This window comes from Watersipora subatra, chromosome 2 (assembly GCF_963576615.1).
Source record: "Watersipora subatra chromosome 2, tzWatSuba1.1, whole genome shotgun sequence".
In the NCBI taxonomy this organism is placed as follows: Eukaryota; Metazoa; Bryozoa; class Gymnolaemata; order Cheilostomatida; family Watersiporidae; genus Watersipora; species Watersipora subatra.
Window position 1 is genome coordinate 48059723 of NC_088709.1, and position 23846 is coordinate 48083568.

The 23846-nt window shown below is 40.0% G+C and overlaps 1 protein-coding gene and 1 pseudogene across 1 annotated transcript in view; one reads left to right on the forward strand and one right to left on the reverse strand.

The window, feature by feature from the left end:
- The window catches only part of LOC137387060 (poly [ADP-ribose] polymerase 2-like), a 40986-nt gene extending 34260 nt beyond the window's left edge, over positions 1-6726 (reverse strand). Inside the window, exons 1-3 of the mRNA XM_068073348.1 lie at positions 6609-6726; positions 1102-1233; positions 883-1004 (exon numbers count right to left, since the gene is read on the reverse strand). Of these exons, the coding sequence (XP_067929449.1) occupies positions 883-1004; positions 1102-1233; positions 6609-6726 (372 nt within the window). The remainder of the gene's footprint in view (positions 1-882; positions 1005-1101; positions 1234-6608) is intronic.
- Positions 1-23846, forward strand: part of LOC137388268 (uncharacterized) — an 89407-nt pseudogene that overhangs the window by 51287 nt on the left and 14274 nt on the right.

Here is a 23846-nt window from a genome sequence, read left to right on the forward strand (position 1 = left end):
TAGATTCCAAGCATCATACTATGTTTTCCCGATGTTATTATGCGCTAGTCCTCTCTTTTTATTGTGATGTTGAGGGGCATGGACTAAGACTAATTAATTTCAAGCATTGCGTGATCTCGCAAAAAAGCTATTGACATGTAGTCCTAGGGCCACGCAACTGCAGATCACAACTTAATCGATGTGGTTTCCTTACCTTTATCAACAACAATATATTTATTGAAGCATAACTAATTAACCCAGAACATGTGGTTGTATTGGTCGAGCATTACCATGATCCTCGGGCATTGTTGATTATCTAGAACCCTATTTATTATTAGCGCTCTCTGTGTTTAACAGCACCGATTGTCACAGAAAAGCGCACAGCACCGATTGTCAGAGAAAAGCGCAGCCTCAAAGGCAGCAAAAGGGATCCATGATTTAAGGCTAAATGATAATTATGACATCACATTGTGGGAACCGCAACCAAGTGTTTTTTTATTGCAGGACCTACTTTTGACGCCCTGTTTTTCATAGTTCTATTATTTTTGTGTATTGAATAGAGGCTCATTCGAAAGCTAAGACTCTGATGTGTTAATATATATTAGCAAAAAATTATGTAAATTATTTGCTACAAGATGCTTCTTTGATAAAGTTTCCCTCAAACCAATGTAGACAAAACCTGACCTATGGTGAAACGTGATTACAATACATCAATTTTTGAGAGATAGCTAAATACTTGCTAAGGAATACTGTGGCCGTCGAAATCCCTAGGAGCTCACCAGCTACTCTCTGCGCTAAACCTAAACTAACAGTAATAAATTAACAAGTAGTAGCGAGTGACAACTATTACAAACATCAACCAGACAAAACATGTAAAAGTTCTGTGCCTACATTAAAATTTACCTGGTTGAGCATACAATCCCATATGTCTCCATCAGAGCAATAGACATGCATAGACTCCTTGAATGGGCATTCAGGATCCACAGGAACTTTACCTTTTTTCAAGATTGTTTTTCCCACAATTTCTAGAACAAAGGTTGGAGGTCGACTGTTAAGAAATAGTAACGCTAGACGCTAAATAAGATTCCCAATTGCAAAAAAATCTTGGTAATGATAACTCACTCTCTTTAGCTTCCTTGGCTGTCGATTTTTCGCCTTTAGTTTTGAGGTCAGCAGCTGCTTTGCCAGCAGCTTTCTTAGCCTTAACAGATGTAGAGGAAGCGGCTGCTTTGTCTGTTACAGCTGCCTTGGCATCTAAAGTAAAGACAGAGTAGGACGATGCACTTTTACGGGCGATAAATAATTCTTTCATGATAAATAGTTTTTTTGTGGTTTGATTAGAACAAACAACCACAATTGATTAATCAAATAGCTGTAGAATCTGCTAAGAAAACTAAAGTAAAAGATGGGGCAGTGGCGCAAAATTTATCTCAAATGTCAAGATATATTTTGTAAGGAAACAGCAAAAGTTGCCCTTGACATTGATTGTATGATACAGATGCAGTATTAATGACAATGCAGTAGACACCTCTAAAAAACCTCCTTTTACATAAACTCTACCGAACATACAGAACTAATGTAAAGTTTTGCATCGTCTATTGTAAGGAATATAAAGTAAATTTAACGTTAAGTGTCAAGTCAGTGCAAGTTCTCAGACTCGATTTGAATAACGAGAGTCTCGTGGTTTGCTTTAAAAATATATTTTTCATCTACTGTCATTTTTGAGAGAGAAAACAATCTATAGGGTACCCGGGGTATCTATTATATTCTTTCGCTTATTTTATCTATACACAACTTTTTTTTTATTTCCAGCTTGGACCTTGCTGTGGAAAAGAGTGAAAAGAAGTGATTTAAGTTTTCAGTGAAGGTGTGTGCTCCCCGTAATTTAAAGATACTGTAATCATGGGCACTAAACCAAGTGTTGATGATAAGAAAAAAACTGAAAAGTTGTTGATACAAACTATTAATACCAAAGTTACTGTACAGCCATTAAATTAGGAATTCGAGTTTAAGTTTTTAAAGGGTCCAAGAGGTGAGTTTGGGAAGACTTGGAATGGATTAAGGTGTTTACATATATTATATGTTTTGGATAACGTAAAATCCAGATGAAGTCAACATTATTATGATGGATTATTTTTATGCTGTAGCGGTATCAACTTTACCTTCACAACTAACCCAACAGTAGTAGCTTATACAGCCTTTACAAAGTCATAACTTGAAAAAACTCCTCTCTTGTTGCATCCGATACATATGGAGAAATATTAGAGAAAAGCTAGTGTTTTGCAAGCAACCAAGAACAAATTGGAACTAAATAATTAATTTACCCAACTCAAATAGTTATTGCCGATCAAGGCATCTCTCCTATCAAATCTACAATTTTTATTGCAGTTCAAGGCATCTCCTCTACCAAGTCTACAATAGGCATTGCTTACCAACAACTTTTCGTTTCTTTTTCGGAGGCATCGTGGACGTCACACTAAAATTGAAAGATCACCAAACTGCTGCGATTAGTCTATCAACAACTAACTATATAAGAACATATTTTTTAACTATTAGCAAACATTTTATTATAAACTCAATAATGTATAGGCCATTAAAATATTGATTTTGTGTTGAAAAAATAGAATACAACATCCTTAGCAAAACCTTTATGATTAGTTATATGAAGATTTGTAGAGCTAAACAGCCATTCATAAATTGCCACTTATAAATAAAGTTTGACAATATTTTATTCTCTTACAAAGTGAAATCTTGTTGGCAATTTTTAATCACAGCATATCTATCAGTTTTACTCAAATCAAGACATAGTACTATAATCTACTTGATTGTTTGTTAATTAAAGATAACGTAAAAACCCGATGAAGTAATAATTATTATGTTGGATTATTTTTATGCTGTAGAGGTATCAACTTTACCTTCACAACTAACTCAACAGTAGTAGCTCATACGGCCTTTACAAAGTCATAACTTGAAAAAAACTTCTCTCTTGTGGCATCTGATACATATATAGAAATATTAGAGAAAAGCTAGTGTTTTGCTAGCAACCAAGAACAAATAGGAACTAAACAATTAATGTAATTTAACCGACTCAAAATAGTTATTGCCGATCAAGGCAACTCATGTATCAAATCTACAAATTTTATTGCAGCTCAAGGCATCTCCTCTACCAATTTTACAATAGCCATTGCTTACCATTAACTTTTTGTTTCTTTTTCGGAGGCATCGTGGACGTCACACTAAATCTGAAAGATCACCAAACTGCCGCGATTAGTCTATCAACAACTAACTAAATAAGAACATATTATTTAACTATTAGCAAACCTTTTATTACATGTTTAATAACAAATAAGTCATTAAAATATTGATTTTGTGTTGAGAAAATACAATACAATATTGTTAGCAAAACCTTTATGATTAGTTATATGAAGATTTATAGAGCTACACAACCATTCATAAACTGCCACTTATAAATAAAGTTTGACAATATTTTATTCTCTTACCAAGTGAATTCTTGTTGGCAATTTTTAATCACAGCAAATCTATCAGTTTTACTCAAATCAAGACGTAGTACTATAATCTACTGGTTTGTTTGTTAATTAAAATACAACATGCTGGGTTGTGTGCTAATATTGGTAGATAAAGGAGCGACAACAAAATTCAAATACGAAATTTAAGGCATCCAATTATAAGGAATTCACTATTAAGCTGATATCTAGGGAAAAAATAGCTCTAAGGCAGCCACTTGCAATGAGAAACAATCATTCAACACATAGCCACAACGCTGTGGATGTACTAACTCTGCATGATGGAAACCAACCATGACCTTGTATTATTGATGATAAAAACTCATTTTCAACACATGTTTACTTTTACATGCGCCAATGTAAATATTGCATCCTTAACTGCATCATAAGTCACAATATCCTAGATGTTCAGGGGTGAAATACAAAGCCTTGAGAAACTCAAAAAGAGACATTGCACTTTTGCAAATCAGTCAGATCACTCAAGCAATGTTGGTGTTAACAGACGCTTGCCTGAACTGATTAAATACCAGTTTATTGTGTTGGCAGGGATAATCCAAGTTAATCCTACGCTGCCCCCATATTCACCAATTATGAAAGTGTATAATCGCCCTAATCTCAAAGGCTTTAGTGGAGAGTAAAGAATGGTTAAGTAAAGTTAATGACTTCGATACAAGATTTTGCGGCTGGCGCACTCGGTTGAACCCCGAGTTAATTGATGGTAAATAATTATGCAATTAGTAATATAGTTATGTTCTTGCATATCATAACCACTGAATACACCAAAGTTACTGTAGGTAACTAAAGTTACTAATTTTAACATATTGTTTCATCCCTGATTTTCATTATGTATTCAACATTTTGATGATTGTCACTCGGGGTGTTTGCATTAGATAATTATTACGTTTCTATACCACTCTATAGGATACTTTCGCCTTATGAGACCAACACTGAAACGGAATAAAATACATTTTTTACCTGTACCCAACAGACAATATACCCAAAAAATTGTCTGTTTTTGAGACTTTGTTTTAAAAAAGCTTAATAGAAATAAAACAACTGTTATTGACAGTTTATGGTGATCGACTGTACGATTCCACGAAATTGCTTATGACAGCACTCTTAAAATATACTGCTTTGTCATCACCTGTTTGTTGGTTGAAACATTGTACATTTGTTGTAAAAATGTATTAAAAAATGCGGATAGTATAATATAGCAAGGCCTAAACGACAGGATATATATGCAATATTAATACGAACAAAAACACATGGTACAACTAAAAATACATAAAGATAAGAAATCATGTTACACCCATTCCAATGTAGATTAGAAACCTCTATTGAAAGTAACCCATCAAAGATAAAAGACACAAATTGACCTGCCAGAAAATCACCAAAAGGAAATAGAGGCAATTACATGTACTCAGCTCTGCAACCAATTTCTACCAGATACAACCACAATAAACGCGTTAGTCATAATTTTAACCAGTACACTTTCAAGATATACTCAAGACAAGTCCACTCACATGTCAACTCTCTACAACAAAAGAACAGAACCTGAGCACCTAAACGCTTTCTTACAGGCTGACAAATACATCTATAAAAGAGAACAGCTCCAATGACTTTGCCTCCTTCCTTTTGTCTGCGGAGTCTGTTTCTCCATCATTTGCTGAGCCTCTTCTCTTTCACTGCCTAAGAAGAAGAGACTGACAAAACTCCTGCTACTTCAACTGTTGAGCCTCCTATCTATAGACCAGTGATTTTCAACCACTGTGCCGCGGCACACTAGTGTGCCGTGAGAGATCCTCAGGTGTGCCGTGAGAAATTATCCAAGGTCCCTTTTTAAATACAGGTTCCTCAGGCTCTGAGGCAACTTATGCGGTAGGCTAGCTATGATGTAGTAGGCTAAATATCCAGGCACCATGATCTAGGTGCATCTACTTTAGTGTTTGATGCATAGTCAATGCATTTAATATCGGCCCACAAAACTCAAAGTCCATCGAAAGCGGTCGTTTAGTACAATATGCCTAGTTAGGCACCTCTGATTACTAACTAGTGTGATGAATGTCAAAGTGTCGCTCAAATCAATGATATACAGCCCCTAACTGAACTGAAACAGGATCGGGTTTAAAACTAAGATTTGCTGATCCTCCTTTGGACAGTTTTTGGTTGACTGCTGCCAAGGAGTTTCCCATTCTGACCAACAAAGCTATTCTCACATTGCTCCCATTTTCTACCACATATCTGTGTGAGCTGAGCTTTTCAAGCCTAACTTCTATAAAAACTAAAAGCAGAGTGAGACTGAGAGCTGTTGAAGAAGAGCTTTGTGTCTTTCTTTTATTCCTGCCAGGATATTGGCATTATGTTTATCTAAACAGGCCCAGGTTTCACACTGACTGAGTATCAATTAATTGATGAATTTTATTGTGATTAAATATACTGTTCAGAGTGTCATTTTATAAAATTTTTGGTTAGTGGTGTGCCGCAAAAATTTTCCAATGTAAAAATGTGCCTTGACTCAAAAAAGGTTGAAAAACACTGCTATAGACTGTCAAGACTCTCATTTGACTGTCGAGACTCGCAGCCATACGGGACAGAACGGATGAACATATAGGACCATTTGAGTAAGGTTGTAACACTGTTGTATAGACGTATTAGCAGAATCAGATAGCGTAATGGAGAATTGCCTAAACATCGGAGACACATGCAATAATACAATAAATGTGACACCTAATACATTAGAGGATGAGCAATAAAGACAGTCATCATATACTCATTTAAAAGCAGCTTATAAACTTCCTGTGGAAGTAGCACATGAGAAAAAAGGCATCAATTGACATGCCAAAAAACCATTAAAAGATATCAGACCAGTTTTAGACACGACCAAAACAATTGGAGTTAATTATCATTTGCGATTATTCCACTCCCATGACATACTTGAGACAAATTTCTAACCCTCTGCAACATAAAGAACAGAAAGTGAGCTTTGAAACACCTTCTCACTAGCCAAAAGAGACATCTATAAAAAACACAGCTCCAACAGATCAGCGTCTCTCTATCTGGCAATCGATCTAACTCTATCTTTTCCGAGGACCTGCTGAGGCTTACTCTGCCTTATGAGGCATGCTTCTCTGCCTCTGGAACCTCCCTCTAACTTCCTTTTGGAGTCTCCCTCCCTCTGCCTCTGGAGCCTCTCTGTATCTGCCTCTGGAGCCTCCTTCTCCATCATCAGCTGATGCTCTTCTACTTCCCTATTTCAACTACCAAACATCTATATATAAGGACTCTATAAGGACTCTCGCCATGACTCTCATTTGACTGTTGTAATTCGGAGCCATATGGACCGAACAAGCAAACATGGACGTCCATTCGAGTCAGGATGTAACTTTTATTAGCTATTTTCATCTTTTTGGCATTAATATTATTGTTTATAATTTTGTTAGTTATGGATTTTAATTGCTGGACTTATCTTATAAAAAAAGAAGTGACTTTACTGATAAATATCAGTACTGCTTATAATAACTTAACACATTCACTAGTGCCTGAACCAGTAATAATCAACTTAGTTTACACAGTCTAAGCAAAAGTGCACAAACTAAACATAGCCAAAAACAAAATATAGTGACAAAACAAGTTCAACAGGGATGCATGCTTGGATGTTGATGAAATGCGTATAACAAATTCTTCCAAATCCCACATAACAGTTTTATACTCAAATGTGATTGCTGGGACGATTGCATATTTTTTAATGTATTTTTAACTTTTGTTATTATGAGGTAATAACTTTAGGTTAAAAGGTTTCCTTATTGCTCTTTCCCTTGACACACCCGTGCTGCCCATTTCTAGTAGAACTGCTAGTCCTGATAAATATAATATGTATATTTAACGCTTGTATCAATAATGAGTAATGAGAATTTTTAAGAAAATAAAGATAAAAATTGACATTATAGACATAATAGAATGCGATAATAGTGGAAATAATGTTTCATTGTGGTGGACGCCGGGCTACGAAGTTCTGTTTAACGAATACTCTTGTATATAGTCCAGTGCATGTGATGCTGAATTGTAAAATATCAAAAAACAGCCAGCAGAAGTTTTTTGATCATTTTAAAATGGTTAATGTAACATAAATTAGCTAAAATAAAGTTCTTGGAATCGGAAAACTTGCCATTTCTAGTAAAAATGTTACAAAATACAGTTGCACTATTTCACAACGTGCAGTCATGATCTTATAATTACTACACCATATTAAACAATGCGCTTTACTATGAGTACTCCGGTTTGTTTTTATTAAAGGAAGTAGTGTTAATGTGTTGGATTGAGCCACCAACACGTAGCGGCGTACAAAACGTCTTACACTACAGGTAACAACAAATCACTAACCTCGGGTAGCACTGCGTTGGGCCGAGTTACCAACACGCAGCGGCATATGGAATGTCTTATGCTACAGGTAACAAGCCACCAACTCGGGCAACCTTACGTTAGATTACATCACCAACACACAGCAGCGTACGAGACGTCTTAAGCTATAGGCAACACAATTGCTCGTCTCTAGACAGGGGTCGACCCCTGGTCGACAGGTCGACAGTCTACAGCAAGGTCGACAGGGTCGACAGCCAGTAGAGGTGACTTGTCCTGATATACCGAGCAGCGCTTAGAGGCAAAATGCCGAGATACTTGCGATAAATCAAGTAATTCTCCTTATCAGAAAAACTGAAGAGAGAGATGGTTCATGGAACAACATGTATTTCAGAACGAAATAATAAGGCTGATGCCTTCCTTTATATACTATAAGATATGCAAATTAGTGGAACATAAGGCCAGCCCACGAGGGTGTAGCTATTCGGAAAAATATAAAAATAAACGAGGGCACAACTCCCTATAATAATATTACAAAAACGTTATTTACATGGTGGCAAATCCACCACACTCGCCGCCCCTATAGACGGATACGGCTATGAAATAATAACAATGAACATAAAGAAGATGTATATGAGTATATAAACCCATACAAGGGGAGTAGATACAGTAATGTTTATTGTCCGTGGGTCTTGGGTGAAAGGTGGTTGGCCAACTCCTCTAACCGACGGGCGGCTCTCCGGAGGTCAGTGGCTTTTGCTCAAAGTGCGTCTGCGGGGGAGCGGGGTCGAATGTCTCCTAGGCGAGCCTGAATTGACCCTACACTGGTCAAACTGTTCCTGGGAGCTGGAATAGGGCGTCCTGGTATAGTTCTGGACTGCTCACTTGGAGTTTCTTTTCTGGGTCCAAGTCTGGTCTCTCGAGGCGAACTAGAGGTGGCTTTTCTCTTCTGTCGTACAGAACTAGGTGCTTCGTAATAGGGAAGAGGTCGTTCGAACTTTGGGGGGTCCTTCAGCCGTACATAGCGAACCCACTCGGCATAACTGGGTCGGTCGACCTCATAGACCCCTTTTTTCTCGAACTTTACTTCACCAAGGGTTTGCATCCTATTTTGATGCTTGACTATTCCATCTCGAGAGGTTGAATTCCTACCACACTCGCAGAAAAAGCGTGTAAAATGCTAGGCGGTGTGCACCTTTCTCCTGCGAGGGGTAGAGAACTGTTGTTGACATAGAGGACACGTGTGTCCGGCGTCCTTGCATCTGTCTAGCTGATTTTGTGTCTCTTTGGACAACCACTTGAATTTGGGCAGTGACTCCGGGGCTGCTTTTTCTTCCATCTCCAACATCTCCGAAGGAGAGGGGTGTATGTCGAGAAGAGCTTTAGACGTCGACATGATTGGTAGAACTCCCGGGATAGGGGTCGACTCCTTTACAGTTTCTTGTGTGACTTCCATATTAGTTGTGTGATGTGGCGAGGTTGCGATGCGACTACAGAAAGAGACTACTGCTTGGCATCTTGGCATTTTATTGGCCCAATATCCTTGCCGTAAGGAGGAGACTCCTGATTGGACCCCCCCAACAGTAAAATCTTCGAGATAGGCAGGGAGTTTCCTGATTCGCTGAGGCCTCGTGGTATTTCCGGTCCCAGTGGTACTAGCCTGGACTCTTTCATTCCTCGTAACTCTTGTTTCTTCGGTCGCCAATTCGCAGCCAGTGTCAAGGCCAGCCCTCGAGTCAGAGTTGTGTCCACTCCGAGAGACCAAAAAATCTTTTTTGTGGAGCCGAGGAGGTTCCAACGTTCCTGGCGATTGTGGCATTGGTAAATCTATTAATCGACTAGGCAGAAGTGATTCGGAAATAACAGCATCTGGATTACCGCCTTTCTGTGATACTCGTTTCCGGGGATAACCTCTCATGTTCGGACGTCTAACAGGTTCGACCTCAGTTCGACCTTGTTGCACAGGGCTAGGGCAACAGAGCCTCAATTCGGCCTGAGTGGATCGCTGTCCATATCTTTCTATTTCGTACGTATGATTTTCGTGACTCCTTAGTACACGATAGGGCCCCACGTACTTGGCCGCTAATTTCGGACTTTCGCCTTTTCTTCTCCGCTTGCTTATCAACCATACGAGGTCACCCTCATTGAACAGCGGGGGCTCCCTCACATCGGTTGATACAATTTCCTTCTGTCAATCTCGGAGGAGAGTGTGAGCTTGTATCAACCGGTCATGAACAGTCTGGACACACTCGTGTGTGCTAGTAAATGACTCCAACCTATTTCCATGCAGCAATTGGTCAGGAAGACGAAGCTCTCGACTCAACATCAAATAATTGGGTTTTTCCTTAGTGGCGGAGTGCGGTAACCCTCGCAGCGTCTGCATGATCTGTGGCAATAGTTGATCCCAGTCCTTTTGCCCTCTGCCCAGTAAAAGTGCTCGTAGGGAGTCGCCCAATACTCGGTTGTTTCTTTCAACCACACCATTTCCTTCGGGGTGGTACGGAGTGGTCCTAGAGTTATCGACTACCCACAAGTCACATAGCTCTTGAAACAAAAAGGACTCGAATTGGCTCCCCTGGTCGGTATGGATAATTTCGGGCAGACCGAAGTAACTAAATACTCTTTCATCCAGGACCTGGGCCACCGTTGGAGCTGAAGCGTCAGGGATAGCTAAGGCATCCGACTACCGAGTGAAATGGTCAGTGAGTACCAACACCCAGCTTTTTCCTCGAGGTGTCTGAGGTAGGGGTCCCACTAACTCTACTGCTAGACGTTGCCATGGCCTAGAGCGTACAACCGTTGTCGATTTGCGGAGGTCCGGGTCTTTCCCATTTTAGCCCGCTGGCAAACTTCACAGGAGAGAACTGCTCTCCTGATATCTCCAGTCATGCCCGGCTAGTACGAATCCAACTGGACGCGCTTCAGGGTCCTTTCCACACCGCAGTGTGTTTGTTCGTGGGCCTTCCACAGGATCTCTTGTCGCAGAGTCTGGGGGCACACCACCACCACCCTTTCTCGCCCATTCTGAATGAGATGAAGGGTCAATACACCCGATTCATCAATATGAAGCTGATGGAACATTCGGGCCAACCGCTGCAACTCGGGGCTGCCTACTTGCAATACTGCCTCTCCGTCTCTTTTCCGGTTCCTGGCGGCCTGGTAAATTATCCCTAGGTCGGTAGCGGGTCTCTGTTGCAATGCTCGTACTTCATCTAGTGAGGTTTGTACTACTGTCAACAATTATGGGATCTTTGGAGCATCTGGTGGTGAGAAATCTAAACTCGCTGCCCTAGAGTCTGATCGTACTGTAACTTGGTCAGTCTCCACAACGAGTCCTGGCTCACCTGCCACCTTGATGGACCATAACCGAGGGTCTTGAGACTTTCTGAGGGGGTTGTCCAACACTCTGGGTGACCCCACACCGCATGGCAGCCGTACTGGAATTAGGCTGGCTGGTGTGGGAGTCGAGAGGCTGGGCCCTGATGGATGTCTGCTGCTGGGTAGTCGAGGCCATTCGTCTTCATCCAACTGGTGGGCGCTAGGACTGTGTCCTCCTGTACCTCTTGGTGGCTGTACTGGAACTTAGTCCACTGGTACAGTAGTTTCCCAATTAGTCCCTGGGGGTACTAGAGAGTCACACACTTGTGACCTAGTTGGCCCCCGATCCCGCTTTTCAATGGCAGCACACTGCCGGCAGTCGATGCACTGTTGTCGACTCAATCCATCGGCGTTACCGTGCTTAATGCCTTTTTGATGGATGATTCGATACTTGTGCTCGGCTAGGCTCTCCAGCCACCGGGCCACCTGCCAAGAGGGTTCCTTTCTCCGCTGCAGCCAAACCAAGGAGGCATGATCTGTCCGGATGGTAAACTCTCTGCCATATAGGTATGGCCGGAAATGTCGGACAGCTAGCACGACTGCCAGCAGCTCTCTTCTAGTCACGCAGTAGTTGCGTTCGACGGGGGAGAGGGTCTTGCTATAGTAGGCTATAGGTTGCTCCTTGCCTTGCTGGACCTGGGATAACACAGCTCCGGTCCCTATGTTACTAGCATCAGTATCGAGCACGTAGGATAAAGAGGGATCAGGATATGCCAGCACTGGAGCGTGCTTCAGTGACCACTTGAGCTTAAGGAAAGCTTTCTGTTCATCTTCTCCCCACTTCCAGGGGGCCCCCTCGCTCGTCAACAGGGTGAGAGCTTTGGCGATCGAGGCGTAGTCAGGTACGTATCAGTGGTAGTACCCAGTGGTACCCAAGTACGATCTTAATTGAGTCACATCCTGTGGTGCTGCCCATTTACTGATGGCCTGAATCTTCTCAGGGTCGGTAGCCACTCCAGTGTCGCTGACTATGTGGCCCAGGTACTTGACTTGGGTCTGGAACAGACTACATTTACAGGGCTTCAATTTTAATCCTGCTTGCCTCAATCGTTCCAACACCTCTGCCAGCCTAGATACATGACTAGAGAAGTCTGCCGACATGACGATGATGTCGTCTAAGTATAGCAGCAAAGTTTTCTAGTGTAGCCCTTGGAGGACGCGTTCCATTAGCCGCTGGAAGGTGGCCGGAGCGGAGGTCAGCCCAAAGGGGAGCACCTTCCATTTCCATAATCCACTGCGTGTTGTAAATGCTGACCGTTCCTGGGCCTCAGCAGAGAGAGGTACCTGCCAATACCCGCTCATCATATCCAGGGTACTGAAAAACTTGCTGCTGGACAAGGCATCTAAACTCTCGTCGATCCGGGGAAGGGGGTAGGCGTCCTAGCGAGTGACACTATTGAGCTTTCTATAGTCCACACATAGTTGCCACGCCCCGTCCTTCTTCCTCACCAAGACCACCGGAGAGCTCCAGGCCCCGTGAGCGGGCTCAATCATGCCTTGTTTCTCAAGAGCCAAAACCTGTCGCTCGATCTCGGCTTCTTTCTCATGTCCTACTCGATATGGGGGTTGAGGGATTGGCTGTGCCTCCTGGAGAAGGAGGATTTCATGTTGTACCAGGGTGGTACGCCCCACGTCTTTGCTTCCTTGGCTGAACACATCCGCATAACAAACCAAGAGGTCTTCCATCCGTCTGTGCTCGGTAGGGGACGAGCAATGCTGCGCCGCTTGTTGGAGCAATTCTTGCATGTGGGGGGGGGGGGGGCACGCTTGAAGGTGAAGGGAGATGTTCCTTAGTAGTCTCGACATCCTCCTTTGCTGTCCAGGGAACCCCTATTTCGTCCGGTCCTACTCCAGTGTACTGTCCCACAATAATCCCTGCCGTCACACTGACTGGATGGTCGGTAGGATTCATACAGTGGATGGCCACTCTTCCCTTTTTACCGGGTTGATGTAGGCTGGCGGCCACCATATAACTGCTTCCTACTCCTTCGATCAGCCCTACTGGCTGATAGGATGAGGACGTGAGACCCCCAGCAACTAGGACCTCGGCTCGAGGGAGAAGCGTTGTGGCTCGCATTATCTGAACTCCACTTGTCAAGAGTCGACCCTCTCTGTCAGTGCAAGTCAATTTCTGCCCATTTATCACCAACGTGGGTTGCTGAAAATTCATCTCACAGTGGTGGTCGACCAAGAATGGCATGCCCAGAATAGCATCCTCTTTCAGGGCACACACCACTAGAGATACAGTGACTTGGACACTCCTGACTCTGACTGGGAGAGTGATGAGTCCGTGAAATTGCAGCCGTGTACCATCTGCCATCCGCTCATAGTTTTCTCGAACCTCTAATTGGCTCTTGACATCCTTGGGTAAGCACTCAAAAACATGCCGTCCCAACAGATTAGATGTGCATCCGGTGTCCATGAGAAACTGGACGGGCTGCCCTCCGATGCGACCTGGCAAAAAATAGCTGCTATTATGTGGCTTCTATAATTCATCTCCATGAGTTTGTCTGGCTTCGTTCATTCTCTTAGGGCCTTTTTTGGAAGGCCGAGACGGCTTTTGCCAGACGTATGTTTCTTCCTTGGTTTCTGAGGGTCGGAGACCTGCACACTCAGGTAAGGGCTGATACTGGTTATGCAAAGGGACCGGTGGCGACCAGGGGGGAGCCTGTGTCGCCTAGTCCGTCGTGGCCGTCGCCACTGGTCTTGCATTGGTATAGTAGATCCACAGTCAGCACTTCCCCCTACTGCTGTGGATGGGAACCGTTTCCCAACCTCATGGCTTGAGGTGGTTGTCTTTGAGTAGCTTGAGGGCACCGGCGCTGTATGAGCCCTGTCTGGCCACAGCCCAAACAGTTAGGTTCCTTTCGCTCAGCTCCTCGCCGCCCCAATCGGTTTCCTTCTTTTAATCCATCCGTTAGCCCTTTTATGGACAGTACGATGTCATTCAGAGTGGCTGATGGGGATCCGAGTGGATGGGGGCGACTGTAGCAGGGGTAGTCTCCTCATTCTCCACTGTCATCACTAGGGGTCGAGCACCAGGCCGAGGAAGAGTGGGCTGAATTTGCAGGAACTCATTTCCTGCCTGCACTGCTTCCTCTAAGCTCTGGGCTATTACTGCCAAAAGATGGCGTTGGAGGTACGTGTTTCTTAGAGTCAGGGAAAACACATCCATGGCCATGTTGGCTTGGTAGGAGTCCGGAAGGTCAGCGTATGCTATCTTCACTAGACGCTCCATCTCCGTTGAGTGCTCTTGGAGGTTAGTCTTTGGCTCCCTCTTGAGGTGGAGCCTACTCTTGGCCTCTCTCGGGGAGAGTCCGTACTTTGTGCGTAAGGCCGAGAAGATGGAGGCGGGTGAATCTCCTAAACTGCAACATCTGGCCCCCTCTTTCAATGTCTCACGCAGGTAGAGGAGAATGGCCTTCTCATTTCACTCATTAGCTTCTGCAACCTCTTCGAACTGGGAGATGACTAGTTCCGCGCCTTCACTCCCATCGAACTTCGGTGGCTTGAAGCTAGCCTCCCTTCTTGGTATTTGTAAAGCTCTGGTAATAGCTTCTGTCATCTGACCAATCTGGTCGACCTGTTGTAGCTCTGCCTCAGCCAGATGTCTGGTAGCAGTCCGTCGGCTGCTTGGCATGGTTACAAGGGTCGTCTTAGAAGTCCTTTTTACAGCTGTCTAATCCCACCGCTTCCACCAGTGTGTTGGATTGAGCCACCAACACGTAGCGGCGTACAAAACGTCTTACACTACAGGTAACAACAAATCACTAACCTCGGGTAGCACTGTGTTGGGCCGAGTTACCAACATGCAGCGGCATATTGAATGTCTTATGCTACAGGTAACAAGCCACCAACTCGGGCAACATTACGTTAGATTGCGTCACCAACACACAGCGGCGTACGAGACGTCTTACGCTATAGGCAACACAATTGCTTGTCTCTAGACAGGGGTCGACCCCTGGTCGACAGGTCGACAGTCTACAGCAAGGTCGACAGGGTCGACAGCCAGTAGAGGTCGACAGGTCGACTTGTCCTGATATACCGAGCAGCGCTTAGAGGCAAAATGCCGAGATACTTGTGATAAATCAAGTAATTCTCCTTATCAGAAAAACTGAAGAGAGAGAGGGTTCATGGAACAACATGTATTTCAGAACGAAATAATAAGGCTGATGCCTTCCTTTATATACTATAAGATATGCAAATTAATGGAACATAAGGCCAGCCCACGAGGGAGTAGCTACTCGGAAAAAGATAAAAATAAACGAGGGCACAACTCCCTATAATATTAAAAAAATGTTATTTACGTGGTGGCAAATCCACCACAGTAAGCCACATGCATGTTTGCAAGTTGAAATGGAGAAAAAGGCTGCTACCTCATGAGCTTTTCACTGTCTGAAATCAGAAAATGACAACTGTAATGTGATTGTTTTATCATCAAAGCGGCTCGGCACTGCTGAGTCATATGCTCAGCAATATATTAACTATTATTTTGAGCCACAAAGGAGTTTATCCAGACTCTATAGGCAACGATTTTCTAAGGGACTAGGAGCATCATCATCTTCTACCACTACCAATAACTCTCAAGATATCACTATCAGCTGCCATGAAAAATGCTACAGCCATTTCACTCACAAGAAAACATTACAATCAGCTCAAAGGAGAACTGAAGTGAGTTGAGTAATACTATCTCAAACAACAATTTCCTTTGCTTATAGCCTTTGGAAGACACCATGAGAGTAAATCAAGCTGTGTCACTCTGGTCAAACACTTAGAAAGCAGAAACAAAAGCACAAACAAGCTACAAACAAAATTCCCAATTTTATTTAAATACATTTTTGTTTCGGATTTTTCGTTCACTCACTATTACAAAAACGATCGTTTTTGTTTCTAAAACGGCTTTTTTGTGCTAGCAGAAACCAATCTATTGTAGTTTACTATTGGTAAAAAAATTAAATAAAAAAAGACAATACAATAACCAGAAATCAGTTTATAAAAAACGTTTGCGTGGTGACATAATAGTCGCTCTGCCAACCAGCGTCAGTATCGCAAAAGGGTTAAGGCTTATGTATTTATGAGATGCAACTGTTTTACGCAGAGTACACAAAAGTCTAGTGTGTATGTGTAAAATGGTCTGACTCAGTGTCATCAAGTTACCTGGTTGAGAACCCGCCACCCCAGCTTAGCCTTTCATTCCATCATAATATAAACATATTCTTTGCAAAAATGAAAGTACGCTTGCACATTTTGCGTAAAATCACCACAGCCAGAGACAGACCCAGCTGTCAATATTAATGAATCTCAATTGGAAAATGAGGGTATAGGGGAGGCTCTTAGTCTTGCTAAGAGAAAACGAGTGGCAAACCAGCGACCATTCTTACTTCCAATATGTATTCTGTGTCAGAAGGAACGCAAGTGCAAGACTGGATGTGTAACCACTACTATTGATAAACTTCGAAAAACCCAATCCTAAACTGCAGGTATGTCAGTGAAGAATGCTTAAGTAACCTGTGATGGCTGATTTGATCTAGTTGGTTTTATGGCATAGTATTATTATGGCGATATCATCCGATTTTGACCTAATAAAGGTAACCTGTGATTTATGGTATATGTTTGAGTTGTGCTATTGGTTGTGCTATTTTTCAAAGGTAAACTCCAGGACTGTGCAGAGATCCTTGGAGATGAACATATTTTGTGGTAGTTTAGCTGGGGTGATGCTGTCGCTCGAGAGCTAAAATACCATAAATCCGGCTATGATAAATATGTATATGATGCCGAGAGGTAACTTGGTATCAGAAATCTGTCATGCCACCACAAGTTCTGAAGACGGTACATTGCAAGTGCGACAAAAATGCTGTCAAAGATGCTCATGTAAGATGGCCAACTTACCATGCTGCGGGGATGAGGAGGATGAGGATGAGGAGGATGATGATGAGAAAGATGAGAGCTAAATCATATTATTAAGTTATCAATATGTATGTATTGTTATTTATCAAATCTCAATAGAAACCACAATTTTTTGTTGAAGCTGTCTCCCTTGTGTCTGTAGAAAATACCTTTTATAGCATAATGCTTCTATTCACTTGTGTAATAGTTCAGCGACTAGGTATGAAATACATTGATGTAATCACCTTATATATAAAAAAGGTAAATAGTTGTTTAAAAGCTTTTAGGTCACCTTAGACTGCCACGCACACAGTCCATGTGTAAATGGCAAATGTCGCTGCCAATAAATTTGACACTGATTGAGTATTGGCAAGGTTGGCCATTCCGACAAAATGAATTTCTAAAGACATACATTACAGCTATTTTTTGGAACAGTCAAATCCTGCTCTGCTTTTGGTTTCCTAAACTAAAAAAAATTTAACAATTCAGCATCACATGCACTGTACTAATATACTCGTATACCTATATACATGTATTTTGCATGTTGCGTCTGCCTTCTTTATAATTTGTCGTAATGCTAATAATTTGTTGAACTACAATTGCGCCAGCGCATTAGCGACACTATTTATTCTTACTCTTAAACTACTTCCTACCGGGTTCTGTTATCAAAAACGGGTGAAATGAATGTATAGTGTGTATGTAGGAGGGCAGAGAAGTGGTCGCAGATCCACGACTAATGGAATTTCCTTCGGATAAAAACGAACAAAAAGCCACACTCATTATCTTACATTTGATCAACATTTATTACACGCTAGATCGTGCCTGAGTAAAGTAAATATTACTTGCTGTGATGACACAGTGTAGTGGCAAATTGTTACTACCATTGATACAAAGTAAAATATGTGATAAAATGTTATCTCAGCATTACAGCATCTACTGAAATGTCAGTATCTAGGTTGTTTCCAAATGACATCCACAGCTTTCATTTAGCTACCAATTATGAAGCCTGGTTATGTAATGTTAAACAAATGAATCATAAAGGTCCGGCCACACGTAACGAATTATTCGTTCAATCTGACCGAATCCACGAATTTCACAGAATTCACAGATCTATTCTGCCGAATATCATAGATTCGTCTGAGCTGTGCGTGCACACCGAATTCGTTAACGAAACGCTTTTAATTGGCTAACCAATTTTTTTTAGCGAGCACGGTTCTAGTAGCTTTGACAAGTGGTATAGTCCAAGACACAAACGACGACCCACAATAAAAGTATGACCGCGATATGACTTGATACATACGCTGCAACGGCCTATATGCGCTATCGTTGGTTCTCTCTCGTTGGTTCACCATGACAAGAACTTCTCATCGTGTATCCGGAATTTTCTTTTAGATGTTTTAGAAGCTATGAATTATTTCTTTTTTAATAATAATAATTTATTTTTATGCAGCAAAAGCTCCATCGCAAAAACAGTCGCTATCTCTAGCGCATATAGGCAGTGGCGTCGTATGTATCAAGTCATATCGCGGTAATACTTTTATTGTGTGTCGTCATACGTGTCTTGGACTATATCACTTGTCAAAGCTACTAAAATCGTGCGCGCTAAAAAAATTGGTTAGCCAATTAAACGCGTTTCGGTAACGAATTCGGTGTGCATGCACAGCTCAGACGAATCTATGATATTCGGCAGAATAAATCTGTGAATTCTGTGAAATTCGTGGATTAGGTCAGATTGAACGAATAATTCTTTACGTGTGGCCGGACCTTAAAGGTTGGTCCAAATTCTTTACAGTGCAAATCGGGCAACGTATGGAATTTCATTGATCAACGCATGTAACATTAGCTTGTAACTTTGGCTTGCGGCGATTAAATAAGCTCGAACCAACCACACTAAGTGCTGAGGGCTATTTTTAGCGAATCCAGTTTTGCCATATGAACGGTAATAGGAGCTATTGGTAGTAATTATTATAATTTCTAATTTCGAAGTGTCGGGTGTATTTCGAAGTGTACGTACATTACTACCAAAATTTCGAAATGTACGTACATACTATCAACTGAACCAACTTCATACACGATCTATATTTCTGTTTTTTTATGAAATATCGAAGGCTTATGCACGCATTAAAATATAATGTCATCTATCGATATATTTTGTGATGCTTTAACTACAAAGTTGCTTAAACCACGTGTTGATGTGAGGTAATTTAAACAATTATTATACAAGTTGCAGTGTTATGTATTAAACATACTTCTGCTAAGATTATCAGATTATACATTATTTTATTTGTTCATTTAATGTTTTTTGTTTCCTTCAGGCCAATGACATAAAACCCCTCATTGCTGAGGCGTAGTTAAATTTATAGACGATGTACTCATTCACATGCATATCCATTAATTGTGCGAATTGTGTTAATATTCCACTGTAGATAAGTTTATAGTAAATATATAGTTAATAAGAACATTTGTATATATACAGACCTGCCAACCAAAGAGTGGGGCAATGCGTGATATTTGGTTTTGGGACAATTGATGTATCAATGATAGTATATATAAAATGGTGGAAATTGGGGCAAAAATCTTACCCATTTCTCACGTATTTTCATTTTTTCTTTTGGGTGATTGTGTGAGTCTCACGCCCAATGCATGAGAGTTGGCAGGTAGCCTATGTATATATAATATTAGTAAATTTATTTCGTATAAGTTATCCCAGCATAACTTATTTGAAGTCATCCTCTCATGTAAATTTTTTTTCAATTTGTTACACGAATCATCTCGAACTAAACCTGAGTTTTTAATTGTTATCTTGTATTCAGGATTTTTTTAGTTTCCATTTTATTTGATTATATACTTGCAAATAGAGGCTGTTTGTTAGTTTGTTATTAACAAAATGAAAGGATTATTAAAAGTTGACTTGCAACAAAATTCATATTACAGTTATTTGGTATTAGAAAATACACCATGTCTTACTCTGTTGTGTTGTAAGTGCCAAATATGTGGAAATGTGATTACAAGCTCTTAAAAGCTCAAAAACAAATTTTTGGAGATTTGGAGATTTTGGAGATCGGAATTTATTTTTTTCGATGACGTAACCACGAAATTTGGTTATTGTCTTGTCACGTATGGTCTCACGTGAATTGACAGGCCAATACAAAGCTCAATATAAAAGTTATCGTAGTACTAGTTTATGACAAACACTTCGGGTTTTAACGAAGGCCACGTATCAAATATAGATGCTCGCTACTTTACAGTTTTGTTTCGGCATTATTCAATTGTCAAGTCGTTCTCTGATAATGTGACCCAATACTTCGCAAATAATTTTTTGCAGCACTTTTCGATTATCACAGGTGACCAACAGGCTCGTCATGATTATCAGACAATGATATGTACTCCTTCGAGCTAAGGTTAAAAACCTTAACAATTTTTTACATTTTTTAGGACAAGTTATAAGATGTCAGTGCTAAAAGTGACAGCATTACGATGACGATAAAACAAACGCGTAAGAACAATAGACATAGTTTTATTGAATGCATGAAGTATATTTGTGAAAATATTTCGAAGAATAAGGTTGCAAGAAAGTGTAAACAGAAACCATCTCTCACAACTACATCCCATTTGAGCCATTTTGGAAAGAGAATCCAAACTACGGCGGTCTCGTGTGGTGCAATTAACTGTTCGTTTGTTAGCTTTTAAGAGCTTATATTCACATTCTCACATATTTGTCACCTACAACACAACAGAGTAAGACATGGTGAATCTTTTGATACCAAATAACTATAATGGGAATTTTGTTGCAAGTCAACCTTTACTTTAAATTTGTTTAGCGTATCTAGCATCCTCATCCTTTTTATAACTGAACTTTAATATATTTACTGTTGGGGCACGGACGATGCTGTGGTCACTAAATAAAGGTTGGAACCACATTAGCCTTCAAAGACACGGCAATTAGATAGGCTAATCATTTTCATGATAGGCTTGTTTATGTATAGCAAGAAGAGTGTTTTCGGTCAATTTATGTATAATTGGGTGCAATAGAAATTCCCCTGTCATACAGCCCACGATTAAAGAGATATTGGAGAAAAAGAAAGGGTACTGATGGTTGAAAAATGCAATATTAGCAGTCAAATGGCACTGCAATGCAATAGGATAACAGCAATGGTAGCTGTAATGTACTGGGTTTGGGTGTTATTATATACAACAAATAGCAATAATGAAAGGAAAATATTATATGTTTATATCTCTCCCCCTGCAATAGGAGAAATGCAATATTGGCCAATGTTAGAAGTAAAATGCACTGATATTATTAGAATAACTAGTATTATAATATAGTAATAATATAAAACCAGTACACAATTTTGTTTACATTTTAAAACGTACTAGTTTTTTATAATCTCATAAGTATAATCTCATAACCTTAAAATCTCATAAGAATCGTTAGAAAACATATCATCGTCATTTCCTATACTTACACTGCGTTGTACATCAGTTAGAAGACCAAAGTACTCAATAGTCTAAAATGTCAGTTACTTTTAAATCGGCAATCAAGAAACGATTATATTTCAGTACTTCTATGTTAATTACAGAAACCTTCGCCAATTCGACAATGCTATAGACTGGTGAAATGTGCCTGCTATTTTTTCGTGAAATGCGCACGACTTAATGGTTCTATTCTCGGTCGCTCGGCGTTTCGTTTGCTGGTCTTAATTTTGATAAAAATAAGGCTTGGCAAGTTTTAATAATGCTTTTCGGCCAAATTAATCTGTCTGTTTGTGTATAATCCGATCAGACAGGTAAATTTTAAGATATTGTCGGCAATTTACAAAGATTTGGTAACATATTTAAATAGGTTTTTATGTGTTTTGTATCGTTATTATACCTCAACGACTCCATTGAAAAATGGTTAAATTTGTTGATGTGATTTCGGTACAAGGGTTTGCGACGTTATTGCTGAATAATTTTCGTGAGTTGTGTGCACATGCATTTATCATAAAGCTTTCAAACATTCGCTCCGCTCAGGTTTGGTCGTGGGATTAATAACATTAATTTTTTATAATATTTAATAAAATTGAATATATTAATAAATAATAATATATTATGTTGAGTAAAGATGAATGTAAAGGGACTGTAATGTGGTAGAAATACAATTTTTAAAAATAGTATTTCAATGATATTACTTGTTAGTCGATTTGCATGTACTCATCGTATATATCTATCAGCTTTACAAGTAATCTGATTGCGTGTCTCCTTCTGTTTACAGTGCAGAGAGCAGCAGCAGCAATGCCAATACTTCTACTAGCGAGTCTGCCTGGACAGAGGATCACTTTCTACAGACTGTCAAATCCCTCACTATTGTAAATAATGGTTTGTTTGGTTGATTTTCATATACTGGATCTCTATTCTCTATATTCCAATATTCTTTCGGTGTTGTAAATAAATCAGATGTTGTGAAAATGCATTTCTACGAAAATAGATGTATGTATCTATGTTTATGTAATACCACACAAGTGCATTAATACACTAATGTATTAGCACACAAGTGCATTAATACACTAATGCAGTAGCGCACAGTGGATTAATACAATAGTGTATTAGCACACAAGTGCATTAATGCAATAATGTAATAGCACACATGTGAATTAATACAATGATGTAATAGTACACGGTTGCATTAACACACTAATGCAATAACACACAGTGCATAATACACTAATATAATAGCACACATGTGCATTAATACACTAATGTAAAAGTACATGGTGCATTAATACACTAATATAATAGCATACTGGTGCAATAACACAATAATGTAATAGCACACGGTTGCATTAACACACTAACGCAATAACAAACAGTGCATTAATACACTAATGTAATAGCACACATGTGTATTAATACACTAATGTAATAGCACACAAGTGCATTAGTACACTTTTGCAATAGCACACTGGTGCATTGATACACTAACAAAATAGCACAAAAATGTATTAATTTAACAATGCAATGGCTAATTAATGCATATCAAACTGGAGAATAAGTGCATTCATACATTAGTATTTAGCTCACTAATGTGATAGCCATGTAATGCATCAGTTCAGTAAAGCAACAATGCACTAACACACTTATATATTAGTACATTAATTAGTTAGTTCACCAGCATGATATACTTATCCAGCAATTGATAACCTAATAGCTGCAATATGTAGAACATAAACAGAGGTATTAACCGTATTAAGAACACAGAAATAAACTGTGTGGACTATAATTCATCATTTGCACAGTGATGTTCATGAAATACCCAGGCAGTTGTTCAGTCAATTAGAATATTAATTATTAAAGAATAATGTATAAAGGAAACCGAATTAACACTCACATTAATGATAGTATCCAGGGAACAGAAATAACACTCCCTTAAAAATGATGATAGTATCTGGTGATGAAAAGAAATAGGGTTAGTATTTATCTACAGCTTTTTATTGCCATTTGTAATCATCAACATAATGACTTGTTTAATTATATGCTAAAAATATAGTTAAATATTCATAATAATAAATATTAATTGTTTAAAACATTTGCATTGAAGTTAATAAGTATTGTGTAAACTGTTCAGATGTAATAAATTCAATTATCTGTAGTCATGGTACCAAACAACAAAGTTAGTGCAGCGAGAAATCCAACTGCGTAATGAGCTGCCATGAAGGCAATTTTACATGATAGGTGAAATGGATC